At 41.5% G+C, this 14,563-nt stretch overlaps 1 protein-coding gene across 1 annotated transcript in view; it reads right to left on the reverse strand.

Moving 5' to 3' along the window:
• The window catches only part of LOC139715071 (uncharacterized), a gene marked incomplete at both ends in the record, with an annotated part of 50,628 nt that overhangs the window by 21,780 nt on the left and 14,285 nt on the right, over nucleotides 1–14,563 (reverse strand). Inside the window, one exon of the mRNA XM_071626694.1 lies at nucleotides 7,109–7,209. Within this exon, the coding sequence (XP_071482795.1) occupies nucleotides 7,109–7,209 (101 nt within the window). The remainder of the gene's footprint in view (nucleotides 1–7,108; nucleotides 7,210–14,563) is intronic.

Genomic DNA, 14,563 nt, shown 5'->3' on the forward strand with positions numbered 1-14,563 from the left:
AACAAACAAAAACTTCCATTAGGATAATACACATCCACCATCACTGTAGATCTGCTCCCCCTTTTATGCCTTTAGAAATTATGGTATTACGAGGTTACTCTCAACTTGAACAGTTTACTGTCAGTTAGAAGCAGAAAACTAATAACAGGAGAAAATACCTTATCTCCTTCCAAGTATATATAAATATATAGTATGTCCATTATACATAGTCAACACATTTCCTGTTAAAGATGAGACTACTCCGTTGGGACACTCAAGCAATCAAAGACAGTCATTATGGACGATTATCTATTCCATTTTAAAGAAAATTTGTTCGTGTCTCCATACTTGCAAAATGTCACATATGAAAAGTTGAAGCGGTCTATCATAACAGTTAAAGGCCCGGTGTGGCTCAGTAGTACAACTCAATTTCTTTTGATGAGTGGCTATCATTATTTTGGATATGATGTAAACAAGCAGTCAGCTGCGCAAATGCCTGCATTTTCTGTGTCGTTATGACGGACAAAGCAGAAATGAATTAGAAACACTTGCGGCCAGTTATGCCCTCTAAAACTGTCGATGTAAGTACTGCTGCCAAAATTGTATGTGCTGTTCGGTAGCGACAAAAAACTAAAGGATCATGTTTGTCATGTGTCTTGAGTCCTCCGGTGCTCTCTCTTCTTAAAATCACCTCGATCTGACTTGGTGTTTTAGTCCTTTGGTGACAGTCAGACACAATAGAAGAAGCAGAATTTGCTTCCTTGTTTGACGGTAAGAGTTTGTACGAACTGCACTTTGCCTCCAAATTATAGATGATTCTCAGCAAGTGCAGATATTTTTCCTTGCCGTAGTGATACCACTCTTTGTGTGCCCTTGGTTGGGTTCTTGCAAATTTATTTGGGGACAAGCCTTGAAAAATATTAAGCTTCTGGTGGCCTTGTAGTTGCGCAGGATTTGGAAAAAAAAGAAAGAAGGAAATGAAGCAAAGAAGCAAGGAATATCACGCTAGATCAAATTACACGGATGATTCGTGTACTTCATAAACTCCTCCTCTCGACCGTGGAATATGAGTGAGACTGATGCGCTCCCGGTCCATGTCAACTCAACGAGTGGGTAAACGTTCGGAAGCACAATAAAAAGAGCCGGCGACACGCGCACAAAAGTAAATTTCCCCGAGAAAGACAAAACTTCCCCGCCCATCGAAGGCAGACGTCAAAGATCGCATTTCTCCTCGCGCGAAAACATTTTCTTTTGCCGGCCCCTCCTCGTCGTGCCTCAGCCAACTTCCTCTCCGACGCTATCCAGCGTTACGCTCCTCTCCGCGTGGCCGTGTCACCCTATCTTTCTCCGCCCTTGTACTTCGCTCTTCAATTTCTGGCTCCTTGTGTTTCAATGCCGCGTTTTTCATTGCACCTCTGCGATTTCATTTCCTCTTCCTTTTCATTTCCAGCGAACGGGCAAGATAAATTCCATTATCTCTGTATCCGCCTTCTCTCTCTCAGTGATACAGTGATTCAACAGAGCTGACTCCATCATAACATGTGGAATCATGTCAATAAAAGGGGAGAAAAGTCTGCTTCAACCCCCCCCCCCCCACCTCCCCTCCCCACCACCCACACACATAAACCATTTCTTCCATAGCCTTGAAAATGAAAGTCAGTGCATTGAAGGGTTTAAACTTTGAAACTTTGCTGGGGTCAATTTCAAGGCATAGGGAGGGGGGAAGTTGGAGAAAGTTTCCTGTGTAAACTTTTTTGAGAGAGAGTTAGCGAGAGAGAGAGAGAGATAGATATTAGGAGGATGTGATTGGAAAGAACCAAATCGGAGAGGATAACTTTATGACCACAGAATGAGAGACCAAAAAAAATGTGATCGAGCTGGAAAAAAAAAAGAGAGAGAGAGGAGGCAAGAAAGAGGTCCGTTTCTTGGAGTTTTCAGCTGCAGGCTGTAATTTTATATTTTGTTTTTCATTCAGGGATACATTGCTGCGTCGTATCGATTTTTCTCCACCTGAGAATATTATCCTGTCACTCATTCTGTTTTGTCCCTTCGGCAATATCTCTTTTCTTGCCAATCAGCATGGAAGACAGAGAAGAAAAAAGAAACGAAAAAAGGTGAAGAGTATTTGAGTTGGCATACTGTTTCATTCTCACCTAGAGATCTCAGTGTTTCTTTGTGGGCATATCATCTTTCAGAAAGCACGTTTGTCTTTTTTCCCTGTCATAATTCATCCATTTTATCACCATTTGCTTTTGCTCGGTGTCCAGATTTACACAAATCTTTGGACTGTAATGTAAACACAGGCGTATGGCATTACAAATGGCTCAAAATGGAAATATGAGAGCTCTGGATACTTTTGACCAAATGCTGATGTGAGTAGACACAGATTAAATTGTTTTGCTCCCTCGTGGCAGTGATGGCATAGCTTTTTTTGTGTGTGATATTAATACAAAGATCATATTTTTGTGCTTGGTAGTAATTGTTTGATGAAGTATGGTGCCCTTGCTTGAATAAGCCAAAAAAAAAAAATGGTAATATATACATCTGCAGTTCATATGAGTTTCTCTGTGTCATTTGCAGAAATATATAAAGGATGCAAGGAAATTATGCAGAATTGACATTTTTAATCCCATGTAATGGGTGAAGAATAAAATGAATCTGTTTTCACCCACCAGAAGCAATTGCCACACATCAAAATCAAGTGCATAAAGCAAGGGCATCAGAATGCTCCCATAAAAAAGCGGTAGAGGTTCGGATGCTCGTCTTCATAGCTGACTTAGCCCTCCAAGAACAAGTGAGGAAGCACTCTCACTTTTTGCCTTCCTGACAACAATTGGTGGCTGTAAATCAAGATATTCTTCCCCACTCGCTTTAATTACCAGCGGCAGCTACCAATCAGTGCGACAGTTTGGATGAGCAGACACCCTCTGCTCATCTCATCCAAAGACCGGTCTCTTTTGGGGGGCCTCAGATAGTGAAGGACAGTGGGAGGTCGTTTGCGTACAGGAAGCCGTCTAATGGTCATATATAAATGAGTGGAATATAAACTTGTGCATATCTCATTTGTCATTTATATACTCTCCCTCTCTCCTCCTTCCCCAATCTCTCTCCTGTGTGTGTGTGTTTCTCTCCCCAAGTAACTATCTATTTTACCTCTCCATCTCTCTCCCCTCCTTCCCATCTATATACCTCTCCCACTCTCTCTCCCCTCCCTCCTATCTGTAGGCCCTATATCTTCCCCTCTCTCTTTTTTTTTTCTTAGTTACTATCTAATATTTCTTATATATATATATATATATATATATATATATATATATATATATATATATACCCCTCCCTTGTCTATATATATCTCCCTCTCTCTCTCTCTCTCTCTCTTTCTCCATCTGTGCCTGTGTGTATAGGTTACATATTGCAGACACGATGGCCTTGTCAATTTCTCATAGCCTATCCACCATCCGTTCAAAAGGGCGATGTCCTTCTCAAGACATTCTCCTGGCCAGTGCTGTTTCCCAAATCTTAAACGCTTTCAAGAAGACAAGCCCTAGATTATTTCAGTGGGACAACATTGTTTAATGCACAGCAATTGTGTCACATATGAGAACTTAACGATTTCTGTACTGCTTTTCTGTCAACCCTGCAAAGTATTCATGGTCGGTATTATTCATTATTCAATTCATTTGTAAATAACGATTTTTTGGGGGGTAATATACTCTGTGATCACCTTGTACTTAACAAATTTCATATGAATTGTTAAAGTGATGATTTATGATTTGTGAAATGTATGCTTTGTAGTATGATTTAACCCTTCAGTTATATGAAAATAAACTGTGATTGAATCGAATTGAATTGAAAGTGCTTAAACTCAAAACCGTAGTAGAAATGCAATTAAAAAAAGGTATTCTGTTTCTTTGGAGAACCATTAGCTTGTTTTCTTAGATTAAATTTAGGGTTGTAATTGTGTCATAGATTAGGATTACTTTTTCCATGTTTGGGCCTCCAACCCTGTTTCTTAAACATTGCAAATCTCCATAAACTTTGTCCAGGAACCAACCAGATTTCTGAAGGTATTGGGTCAACATTGACAATCCTTCCTACATCATTTTGAAATGACATTAACTTGCTTTTAATTATTGCAAAGTCTCCCATGGTTGTGATTCCATCTGGAATAGGTGATTTTGGTAAATAGCAAAGATCTTCATTTCACCATCACTTGTCCATTATGCTGATGGCAAAATGTTCTGTCGGACATTAGTCATCCCGCTTCTCTGTAAGAATGGTTGCTCTACGTCATTACTTTCACACCAAAGTGACCAAACACACCGAGTGACTGTCTTGTGTGGTTGCAAGAGAAGTTTGATACAATTTTACCACTGCCTGCTGTTATCTGACTCTGTGCGGTGTAAAGGGACCGGTACAAAGCCCCCCCACCCTTGGTTGTCGTGGTGACAAGAGTGAGTCCGGAGGACTGTGGTATTGCGAGGAGACGAGAGCAGTGAGCTTCTTAGAAGTCACTGCAGTATGTATGACTCACCTAGTGTGGCATCCCTACACGTCTGTTCTGTTGAGCTGAAATATGGCAGTGGGCGGACGAGTGGGTTATAGTTTTTGCATAAGTGGATAATGGGACAGAGAAAATAGATGGGGGGGGGGGGGAGAAATGGACCCTGGAGTGAAGTTTTGTGAAGAACAACCATGTCACATGGAAGTAGAAGGAAATATTGATGTTCATTGCCTTCAAAACCAGAAGACCGGTAGTAAAACATTCTTATTGTCCTCTGGAAGAGAAAGTTTTCTTTTTTCAAATTTTGTTTCTCTGAGTTTTCATTTCCTCCCTTTACCTTTTCACTTCTTCTTCCCTCTTCCCTCTTTCTCTCAAATCAATCTATTTGCCCTTCTCCTTTTTTTTTTGTTTCTTTTCTTTGTCCGTGTTGTCCTGTCCCTCCTGTTATTATGACTTTTCAGTGCTGTCTTCTGTAATTCTTTGTTCTGTGTTTTTATTTGTCTTTCTGTGTCTCTTAACTCATCTTTATCCCTCCTTTTCCACCTCCTCCATTCTCTGCTTTGTGTCCTCCATAACTTCCCTCTCTTCACTTTCCCTCATCTTTCATCCGTGTTGTCACCCCCCCCCCCCCTTCTCTTTCCCTCTCACAGGCTCACTGGTTTTCTTCCTGTCGTTTCTCTCTAGTTACCCACGCCGATGAAAATCGGCAGGGGGTTATGTAAAGGGTTCCGTATGTTTGTTTGTTTGTTTGTTTGTTTGTTTGTTTGTTTGTATGTTTGTTTGTTTGTTTGTTTGTTTGTTTGTGTACAAGATAACAAGAGAACGGGTAAACGGATTTGCACGAAATGTTCAGGGAATGTTTGGATAATGACAGGAAAGAATCGATTAGATTTTGGTGATAATCGGTTGACCCTTGCAAATTCTGTGTGACCTTGAAGTTTTGACCCCATGGTATAGTGACCATTCCGAAAATTTCCCGTTTCTCACTTTGCGATTTTCCGCTACCATACGAACACATAAACTCCCCAACGATCCGACTTCGCTGCTCAAATGTTCGTAAGAATTCCGAAATTTACGTTTAGGCCTATTTGAGGGACTATGTCCTTCTAGATTTATGAAAGTTCGTTCTCCGTCATCACAAACTGGCCCGTATTTTGATGATTTTTCAAATTAACATTGATTGTTTTTTTCGTTGGAGGAGCATTTTGCTCGGTCGCAGTCACACTGCACGATATGCGTGCTCAATGTCAATGCGTGTGCAAGGCCGCTGAAAATGCATCGCGCTCTACACTGTTGGTGCAAAATTGCACCGGGGACGTTGCGGCGCTCGTTGGTGGCTGAATACTGGTGCAGTAGACATTTGCATTCAACCCTTGCATTGAATAATTCCCGTAGACACTAATCATAGGGGTAATTGCCTAGGGGGTACGTAAATTTTGTTTTTCTTTTTTGCTTTTGTGGATACCATCAAAGATCGTACACTCATACGACCTTTGATATTTGATGATTTTTCAAATTAACATTGATTGTTTTTTTCGTTGGAGGAGCATTTTGCTCGGTCGCAGTCACACTGCACGATATGCGTGCTCAATGTCAATGCGTGTGCAAGGCCGCTGAAAATGCATCGCGCTCTACACTGTTGGTGCAAAATTGCACCGGGGACGTTGCGGCGCTCGTTGGTGGCCGAATACTGGTGCAGTAGACATTTGCATTCAACCCTTGCATTGAATAATTCCCGTAGACACTAATCATAGGGGTAATTGCCTAGTGGGTACGTAAATTTTGTTTTTCTTTTTTGCTTTTGTGGATACCATCAAAGATCGTACACTCATACGACCTTTGATATCATCACACTCTTATCTTGCTATAATCAAAATATCCCGCAAGAAAACGGCGTATTTCTCGATATTTAGCGCTTTTTCCGCGACCCGTCGCGTAGACAATACTCTTAAAACTGGACTTAATTCGCGCGCGCTTGGAAAAGTTCCGATTCTGCACTTTTGACGGTGGAATTTGGGATTTTCGATGGATTTTTGGAGGAGACTTAGAGACTTTCCTGTACGTGAATGAGTGTTAATACCATATGTGTAATGATGTGATTTGCGTGTGATGTGACTGTAGAACCAAAGATCGTACACTTCAGTGTACGATCTTTGGTAGAACTCACTGGCTGGTGATAAAGCACACTGGCAATTAAGTGGCCGAATTCTGGTAGATGACCGAATGCACATTATGTTTACCCCGACTTTGTACTTAGGCGTGGGTCTGCCGCCTTTGACGGCCCCTCTCTAGTTTTCATTTTATTCTGTTATATAATTTTGTTTTCATCCCCTCTTCCTTCTTTTCCATCCTTTTTCTTTCCTTATATCCTATTCCTCTTTTTCATCCCCTCTTCATCTTTTTTTTCTCCTCTTCCTCTATTCTACTCCTTTCCCTAATATTTCATCTTGTCTGTCTCATTCAAATCTCATCTTTCCTTTTGAAAATCCTTCTGTCTCTTTTCCATCTCCTCTTCATTTTTTTTATCCCCTCTTCCTCTTTCTATCTCTTCTTTCTTCCTTTTTTTTAATATCCTCCTCTCCATCTTCTCTTGGATTTTTATTCCCTTCCTCTTTTCTATCTCACTTCCTCTAGTCCATCCCCTCTCCTCCTCCTCCTCGCCACGTTCCTCTCTTTCTCTCTGGGTGGCCAGACTGCCTCCTTTTTCCCCCTCTTGTTTTGTGTCTCTGGAGCATGATGACAATTGGGATTTCCATCTTAAAATTGCAATAATTTGGTTGTTAAAATTCCAGCTTGGGCGAAAATTCTATTGAGGTATGACCGCAGCCACGGTCGAAATAAACAACCCAAGTTGAAAGCCAACATTGATTGCAACAGCCTCCCTAATCCAAGTTTTGAGCCCCTCGATCCCGACAATGGAAGTTTCTGTTTTGGCGTGGCTCTCACAAAAACAGTGGGGATTTTTCTTCTTCTTCTTCTTCTTCTTTGCCAATTTGTGTCTTATTGGGCATGCGATGAAATGTTGATAATTACACCAGTTTAGGTTTCTGTCATTGGATGTAGGAGTGTGGATTATGTGGTAAGCTATTGGGTGGTCTCATTAAAGGTAAAAACGTGGAAGATGAATTGTCTTTATGCCAACGGCCATTTCTTATCAGTGATTGATGCAGCTGATCTACAGTTTTTATGAGGGATCTGCAGTCCACGTCTGTACATGTATGAGCTTTTATGCCTGCCTCTTGTGATCGTCTTATCTGTGTTTTTCTGAAATGGTTCCTACCCCTCATGTCATCAACTAGGATAGAGTGACGTAGAGAGACCCTGTGCCTTTCCTGCAATTTCGAGCCATGACAGAGATAGAGCATGGAATCTTTCGCCTGTTTTGTGTCATAAACATATCGGTTTGGAACCAGAAGGGTGCTTGAGCACTGCAAAGTGTACAGACTGATTGCCACTTTGTTCTGAGTGATGAATATCCATTTGTTTAGATGCTTCGAATACATGCCACTGAGGACGAGTCCCGAGTATAGGCCTACTTGGGCAAGTGCCTATGGAGAATGCGTCTTGTAGCAAAACCAAACTGTCCTCAACGGGTTAAGTGACGCCAGAGTAAAAGGTGATGTAAAGGATGCCTGTTCTGAGAAAGCAGGTTGAAGAAATGCAGAATGAAGCAAACTAGCTGTATATTGCTGTAGGAAGTTACATCTTGAATGTCGTAGATAATCTGAAAATGCAAATCCATTGACTATTCTACTTCTGTGTGGCCTGGTCATGCGCGTATGACATCTCTTCTGTTCAAAATCCATCTTACATCATGAACACAACATGATCCCCCCCCCCAAAAAAAAAAAAAGAAAAGAAAAGAAGGTATATTCAATGAAATTGCCATTTGTCATACCCTGCTGCCTTTGAAGATATACAGGACAGTGATGTTCTAGGTGAGGAGGGAAGCATCTCCTCCCAGAGAAAGTGACAATTATAAAGTGAAAGTCATGTGAAGAACATGGAGTGTATGTGAGATGTACTACACTAAATGACATCACAAAACCACAGTGAGCAAGTTATATATTCTTGCCATGAGATTATGCTATTGGTTTGATTGTGCACAAATTTTTACATAGTTATGACAATTGTGTTTTATATGGGGGCTTTCTGACAGAGAGAGGAGAAAAAAAGCCCCTTTCCGTGTATGCGAAAGGTGTGCAAAATGAAGATTAGGCATTGAATATCAATTTCATATCCTTGACACCGGCGGTAAGCCCATGCTGTTTTGATTAAGTGTGCATTAACACTCTTCAAGGGACTACACGCGCTAGTCTCAACTATCGAAAAATGTACATATGAGTGTGATGTGATTCAATGTGTTCAATTTTTTCATTTATGTATAATCAACTGACATTTTGGCAACTGTGAATTTTGTATGGTAGCAACTTTTAAATGTAATAATAATTGCCCAGTCTCAAAATATTTATTATATCACTTACCCAGAATGGACCAGGTCTTGACCTTATGGCATCGTTTAAAATTTATCAGTCATTAATCCATGTAGAGCGAGAGAAGGCCCCTCACTCGAGTGATCAGTTTTAGAGGCAAATAGTGAATTTTGCATGAATGTCACTTGAAATGTAATACCCAGACTGTTGGTGGCTGTAGATACATCTCAGCGTGGGCATTGGAATGCCCTTGGTATGTCTCGATGTTAATGGCTGGCCAATTAAAGTGGCGCTATCTTCAAAGGGATGCGATCACCTCTGGTAGCCTCGATCTATCATTAAAAGCAATTATGAATAGCGCCACATGAAACATACAGTGTCGGCGTAGCTTTATTTGAGGTGGACCCCTCAAGACCGTAATGCACCTTTAAAAGGCTTCGGAGAGTATACGAGCATCATCCTTGTGTAGCAAGAGGGAAGAGATGGCCCAGGAGTCTTTTAGGAAAGGATGCGCTCATTACCATTTAATCGCGCTCTGCCAGGAGAGCTAGAGGCCTATCAGACGTCAAAGCCTCGGAACTCTCCCCGTACGCCTGGGCAAAAGAAGAAGCGGGAGGGAACCCATGTTTATTTCATTCAAATGCGATTCGCTTTCATTCTCACTTACCCCTTATTTCTCTCTTCTCTCTCTCATCTGATTCTACCGACAGATCACCAAGGTACCCGTAGAGGAATGCGGTAACTACACGACGTGCGAGGAGTGTCTAGGGGACCCGCACGGGGTTGGTGACCCTTACTGTGGCTGGTGCACGCTGCAGAGAAGGTAAAGATACGCTGGATTCGTTTTGCTTGTTTGTTTGTTTGTTTGTTCATGTGTTTGTTTCTGTTGAAGCATAGTTGATGGTTCAGTAGGGAACCGTGGTGGAATGCCTCTTATTTCTGGCGCGAAACCCTTAAGCAATTGCTCCAAAAAAGAAAATCAATCACGTGTGGTGCTGATGTTTGATGAATGTAATGGCGTTGTTGAAGATATGTAGTTGTTATTGCGTCAAAGCCATCAACAGAACAAACGAGCCGAATTAATGTGTGATGAATCCAGCATGCCTCAGCGCTCACATGCACATCGATTGCAGAGGCCTAGTCGATCCAAGGTCATAGTAGACTTTTATCACACGGATGCAGAACTTGTTGATACATGGTATGTGTGTGGTTCTCATTGCATGCATGAAGAGTTAGTTCTTTCAGCTCAGTGTACCGTGCTTCCTCTTCAGTAATCCTACTATGAAAGGAAGGAGTGATATGTACATGTTATCCTATGGCAATGATCTCTATAGCTAAACTAAATCTAGCGCTCGCAGATAAGCACTGTATCAAGGGAATTCAACCTGGTGCATGAGGGTAGATTTTAGGATATTTAAGTGGAGGTGTAAGATTTTTCTTGAATTCTGAACAAAGTCCAAGCACAACTGCAATGTATGTATATGCACAAGGAGGCTCATGCAAAACATTGCTCCAAATGACAAATAGAATGTAACAAGAGACTGCATTTTTTTTTCTTCCTCGTCGAGTCATCGAGACGTGTGAATGGATTGTAACGGAGGAATTACAATTGGCAGAAAGTCATGAAGTTGTCTCTCATTAAAAGTCAATGACATGAATGCATAATCATTTGTGGAAGCGTCAAATCTCATGATTATACAACATTCACTATTAGCTGGTGCCTGGTACATCGCCATCACCTGCCCGTCCAGAGTCGACTTGTGCGTTTGCTAAGTTTCTCAGCATACACAGCACTGGGACGATGTGTAGCGTAATTGTCCACGCGTGACTTCAGGTACAAGGATCGAAATGTGTGATCTCTGGAAACCATTATACCCGTGTTGTGAGAAAGGTGCGAGCAAGCGCATTTGAGATTCGTTGTTAAGACTAAGCAAAGGCCCGACCCCCCCCCCCCAAAAAAAAAAGAAAAGAAAAATGAAAGCAAGAAATAGCTAGACTCCATGCGAGAGCACACATTATGCACAGATCGTTGAAGCGCGGCGGCATTCAATGCCCACATGACCGGTTATGTTGCCGACTGCCACCAGATCAGCACGTGAAATTTCACACTCGCATGGAGATATTCTCACTCGATCGTCGCGGGTGCTTTGCACGCCGGCTTTGACGAATATTATGCCGTGCATGATGCGCTCTCCCCCCCCCCCCCACCCCCTTTTGCAGGGCCTCAAGTAGAGGCGCAAATCTTTCCTTATCAGTTGTGACTGATTCTTTGGGATTTCTAGCATTACTGCATTTGTAGATACACTGTACACTAAGTGAGAGAAAATGGCAACAACTCAATGAAAGCAGCCACAAAAGTAGGGAAGGGAATAGGGACTGAAATGATGACAGCCCCAAGTGATGAAACATGTCTCCAGATCTCTCAACTGATGATTTCATATGTGTCTTTCAAGTTCAGGGAGCTATGTGATGCTGTTCTGTGATACTGTTCTGTGATACTGAGTTTATATCGGGAGAGATTTGACATTTCATTGGAAATGAGGTGAAGAATGGCGGGATGGCAGTCTTGTGCAGGTTTAATTTGTACTAGCTTTCAGTTTGAAGATGTTCGTGTAGTTGGCATTAAAAAGAAGAAGTGATTCAGAAGTGAAAGCCATCTGGCACAATCTTTATCAAGATACTGCTGAGCTATGATGTGCAGTCCATTTTTTAATGTGTGGGATAGTGTGAGTGTAGAAAACACATTAAGGATTGAGATATGATGCCATTTTGGATGAATTTTTCAATGTACCTTTCCTCGTTTGTGTGATGATTTCAAAGATCCAGAGTGGTACTGATGATAACGAATGTGTTTGTATTCACATGGATGCTATTCATGGCGTAAAATGAGGCATACGTAATGTACTTTGGGGAAACATAAATCTTGCGTGGAGATGAGTGAGTGGATTAATGAATGCGCAGCCATCCCGACCCACGCGTAATGACATCCCGCCGACACCCAATACAAGCCACAGGTGAAACTTGGCGCCGACACGCAAGACGGGGGCCGGCGGAATTTTACCTGGTACACACGTGCTTGTGTTGCTAGTAAGACAAATGATGACTCGTCTCGAATTCTTTGTGCCTCGCCATTATGAAAACCGCTCGGAAATGTGCATGGGAGCGTGGACGAGAGATCTTGCCCGCGTGACCCGATACTCCCTGCGCAGCACAGCGCAGCGCGGAGGAGGCATGGTAACAGAACGAAGCAGAGCTGGGGCTCTGGAACTCCCAGTGAACACATCAGTGTAAATCATCTGAGCATGACACATGTTTCAGTGAGGCTGCAGTGGTGGATCTCGTACAAGTGAAGCCAGAAGTTGATGTTATAAAGTTCACAAATCAAACCGCTACCATCAGAATCAAGGTGTGTCTAGAAGAATCAAGGTGTGTTTATCACTCGATATACTGTTATACTGTATATATTCCTAGAGCAATATATGTAGTGCATCTTTCAGATTGTTCAATCAACGCTAAGGTTTCCAGTCTTATCCAGAGCTTAGATTATGCATGTAATGTAAAAGCATACCACAACTAGAGCATGAATGCCCAGCAAGGACAGACCATTATCCACAATACAATGTACTTAGGAGCTGTGTATATATGATGTGTCAGTTGCACAAAGCTGATCATTAGCTCAGATGGAGTTTAAAATTCAATCAGTATTGAAAAAGTCTGTCATGTCAATGAAAATGATGCAAGAAAGCTGCCAAGTAGGAATTTCTCAAAGGGAGTTGAAACTTTTACAGAACCTATCTATTTACTTGTAGAGAGATCCACCACCATCTTTTGAGCATATCACCAGCATGTCATCTTTTATACATCGCCAAACTTTATTGCCATTTGATAGTCATGCTATTGTGTCCCTTTGTCTGAAATGAGCTCAGAAAGGAAGCGTACCATTAGGTTTATTGTAAGACATTAATCCCCACCCCTCACGTATTGGCAGAGTTTCATAGGAGAATGCATTAATTGTACTCTCTTCCCTTGCAGCTCCCAAACAAAAGAAAAAAAAATTACACCCAGCCAGCAAATGTAAAGTAGAAACTGGGAGGGTTGATTCATTGCGATCAGGTGGGCTAGACGCAAACTTACGAGCAATAAATCCAGAAATTGAAGTTCGATCCTCCTCCCCACCCCCACAGACCGTAATGAGAAAGAACTCGCGCAGCAAGACAAAACTCAAGTTCAATCCATCCGCAGCCATTTTATTTCATTCTATTTTGTTTTATGTTTCTTGTCAGGAGCAAAAAAGGACCCAAACGAAAAAAATACCTCAATCCTCCCGAGAATTCTGACTCAAAAGATTTGGATGAAAGAGAATACTGAGATAGACTTTTTTTTTCTACCCCACCGCCAGATTCAAGTTTAGTGTTATTTCCCTTGGGTGTCGGTCTTTGCAGAAAGAGTTTTCAGTATCCACATCATTAAAAAGAGAAGTGATTCAGAGGGCTGTCTGTGGACAGGTATCATGAAATATGTCAACAGGGAGGAAAAACTCAACAGATTTTTCTCTCTCTTTTTTTTTTTCTTCTTCTTCATTTCCGCTTGTGTGGTACGGTAGATGCGAGCATTTTGCCTCTATGCTGCAACAGGCTAGCCAAAGAAAGAGTAACATTAGAATCACTTTGTTCCACAAGGCAGGATTTTTCTTTATCCCTTTTTGTTCCTATCTCTCTCCCTATCTTTCTCATTCTCAACTACTCTGTGTATCTTTCTCTCTCCTTCTGTCACACAACACACACATCCCTTTCACATTCGCCCCAAATTAACAGTTTTTGAAAATAAATTTTTGCTACGCAATGCAAAAATTGTTAATTCTCATTTTTGGACAAAAAAAAAGGAAGAGTTAACTCTCATAATATGCATCGTGATGCCAAAAATCAGTCCAGTTTAAATTCTTTTGTGGACACGCAATAATTTGCTTGCATGGTGTGTGCCAACAGCATGCAAAGAAATCATTTCTTTCTTTTTTTTCAGTCCCATAAATCCAACATGCCTCATTTTGTAGCTGAGTGATTTTTTTCCTCCCCCCCTTTTTTTTTTTTTTTTTTTTTTTTTTGGGGGGGGGGGGGTCATGTGAGAACAGCGACAGAGGCAAATAAAATCAATTTCTTGCATCAGAATGGGAAAACCAATAAACCTGTATTTGAATTCAGCTAACACACAACATGCATAATATGAATATTCTTATATTTTGTTGTAAGCTACGTAGAATTAACCAAAATGTTAAACAGGTTCATTATTTGTTTTATAAGTCATATTCTCTTCTTGCATTGTAGCCTTATATTATGACTGAAAGAGAGGATGAGCCTAACCCAATTTATTAGCCCTGGCAGAATTCCCCATGGGGAGAGCTAGATGCTTGGCAAGAGATTTTTAGTTTAATTATTGCAACTTGAGTGGGCCTCAACCGGGGAGTGAAGTGGGCATTTCATTTAATCGAAGACGGGGTATCCCCTTCAGATTATTTTGAGCACCATGTTAACCAGAGCACACACATACCCACACACACACACACACATACTCACTGATATTTGCTCGAGTTGAGCACCAGTGACGTATATACTTTGAAAGTCCTGCAAGCATCACGTGTTCCCGTGCATGA

Source organism: Diadema antillarum, unplaced genomic scaffold (genome assembly GCF_040938485.1).
Source record: "Diadema antillarum isolate AM-2024a unplaced genomic scaffold, OU_Dant_1.0 seq00002718_RagTag, whole genome shotgun sequence".
Taxonomy (NCBI): Eukaryota; Metazoa; Echinodermata; class Echinoidea; order Diadematoida; family Diadematidae; genus Diadema; species Diadema antillarum.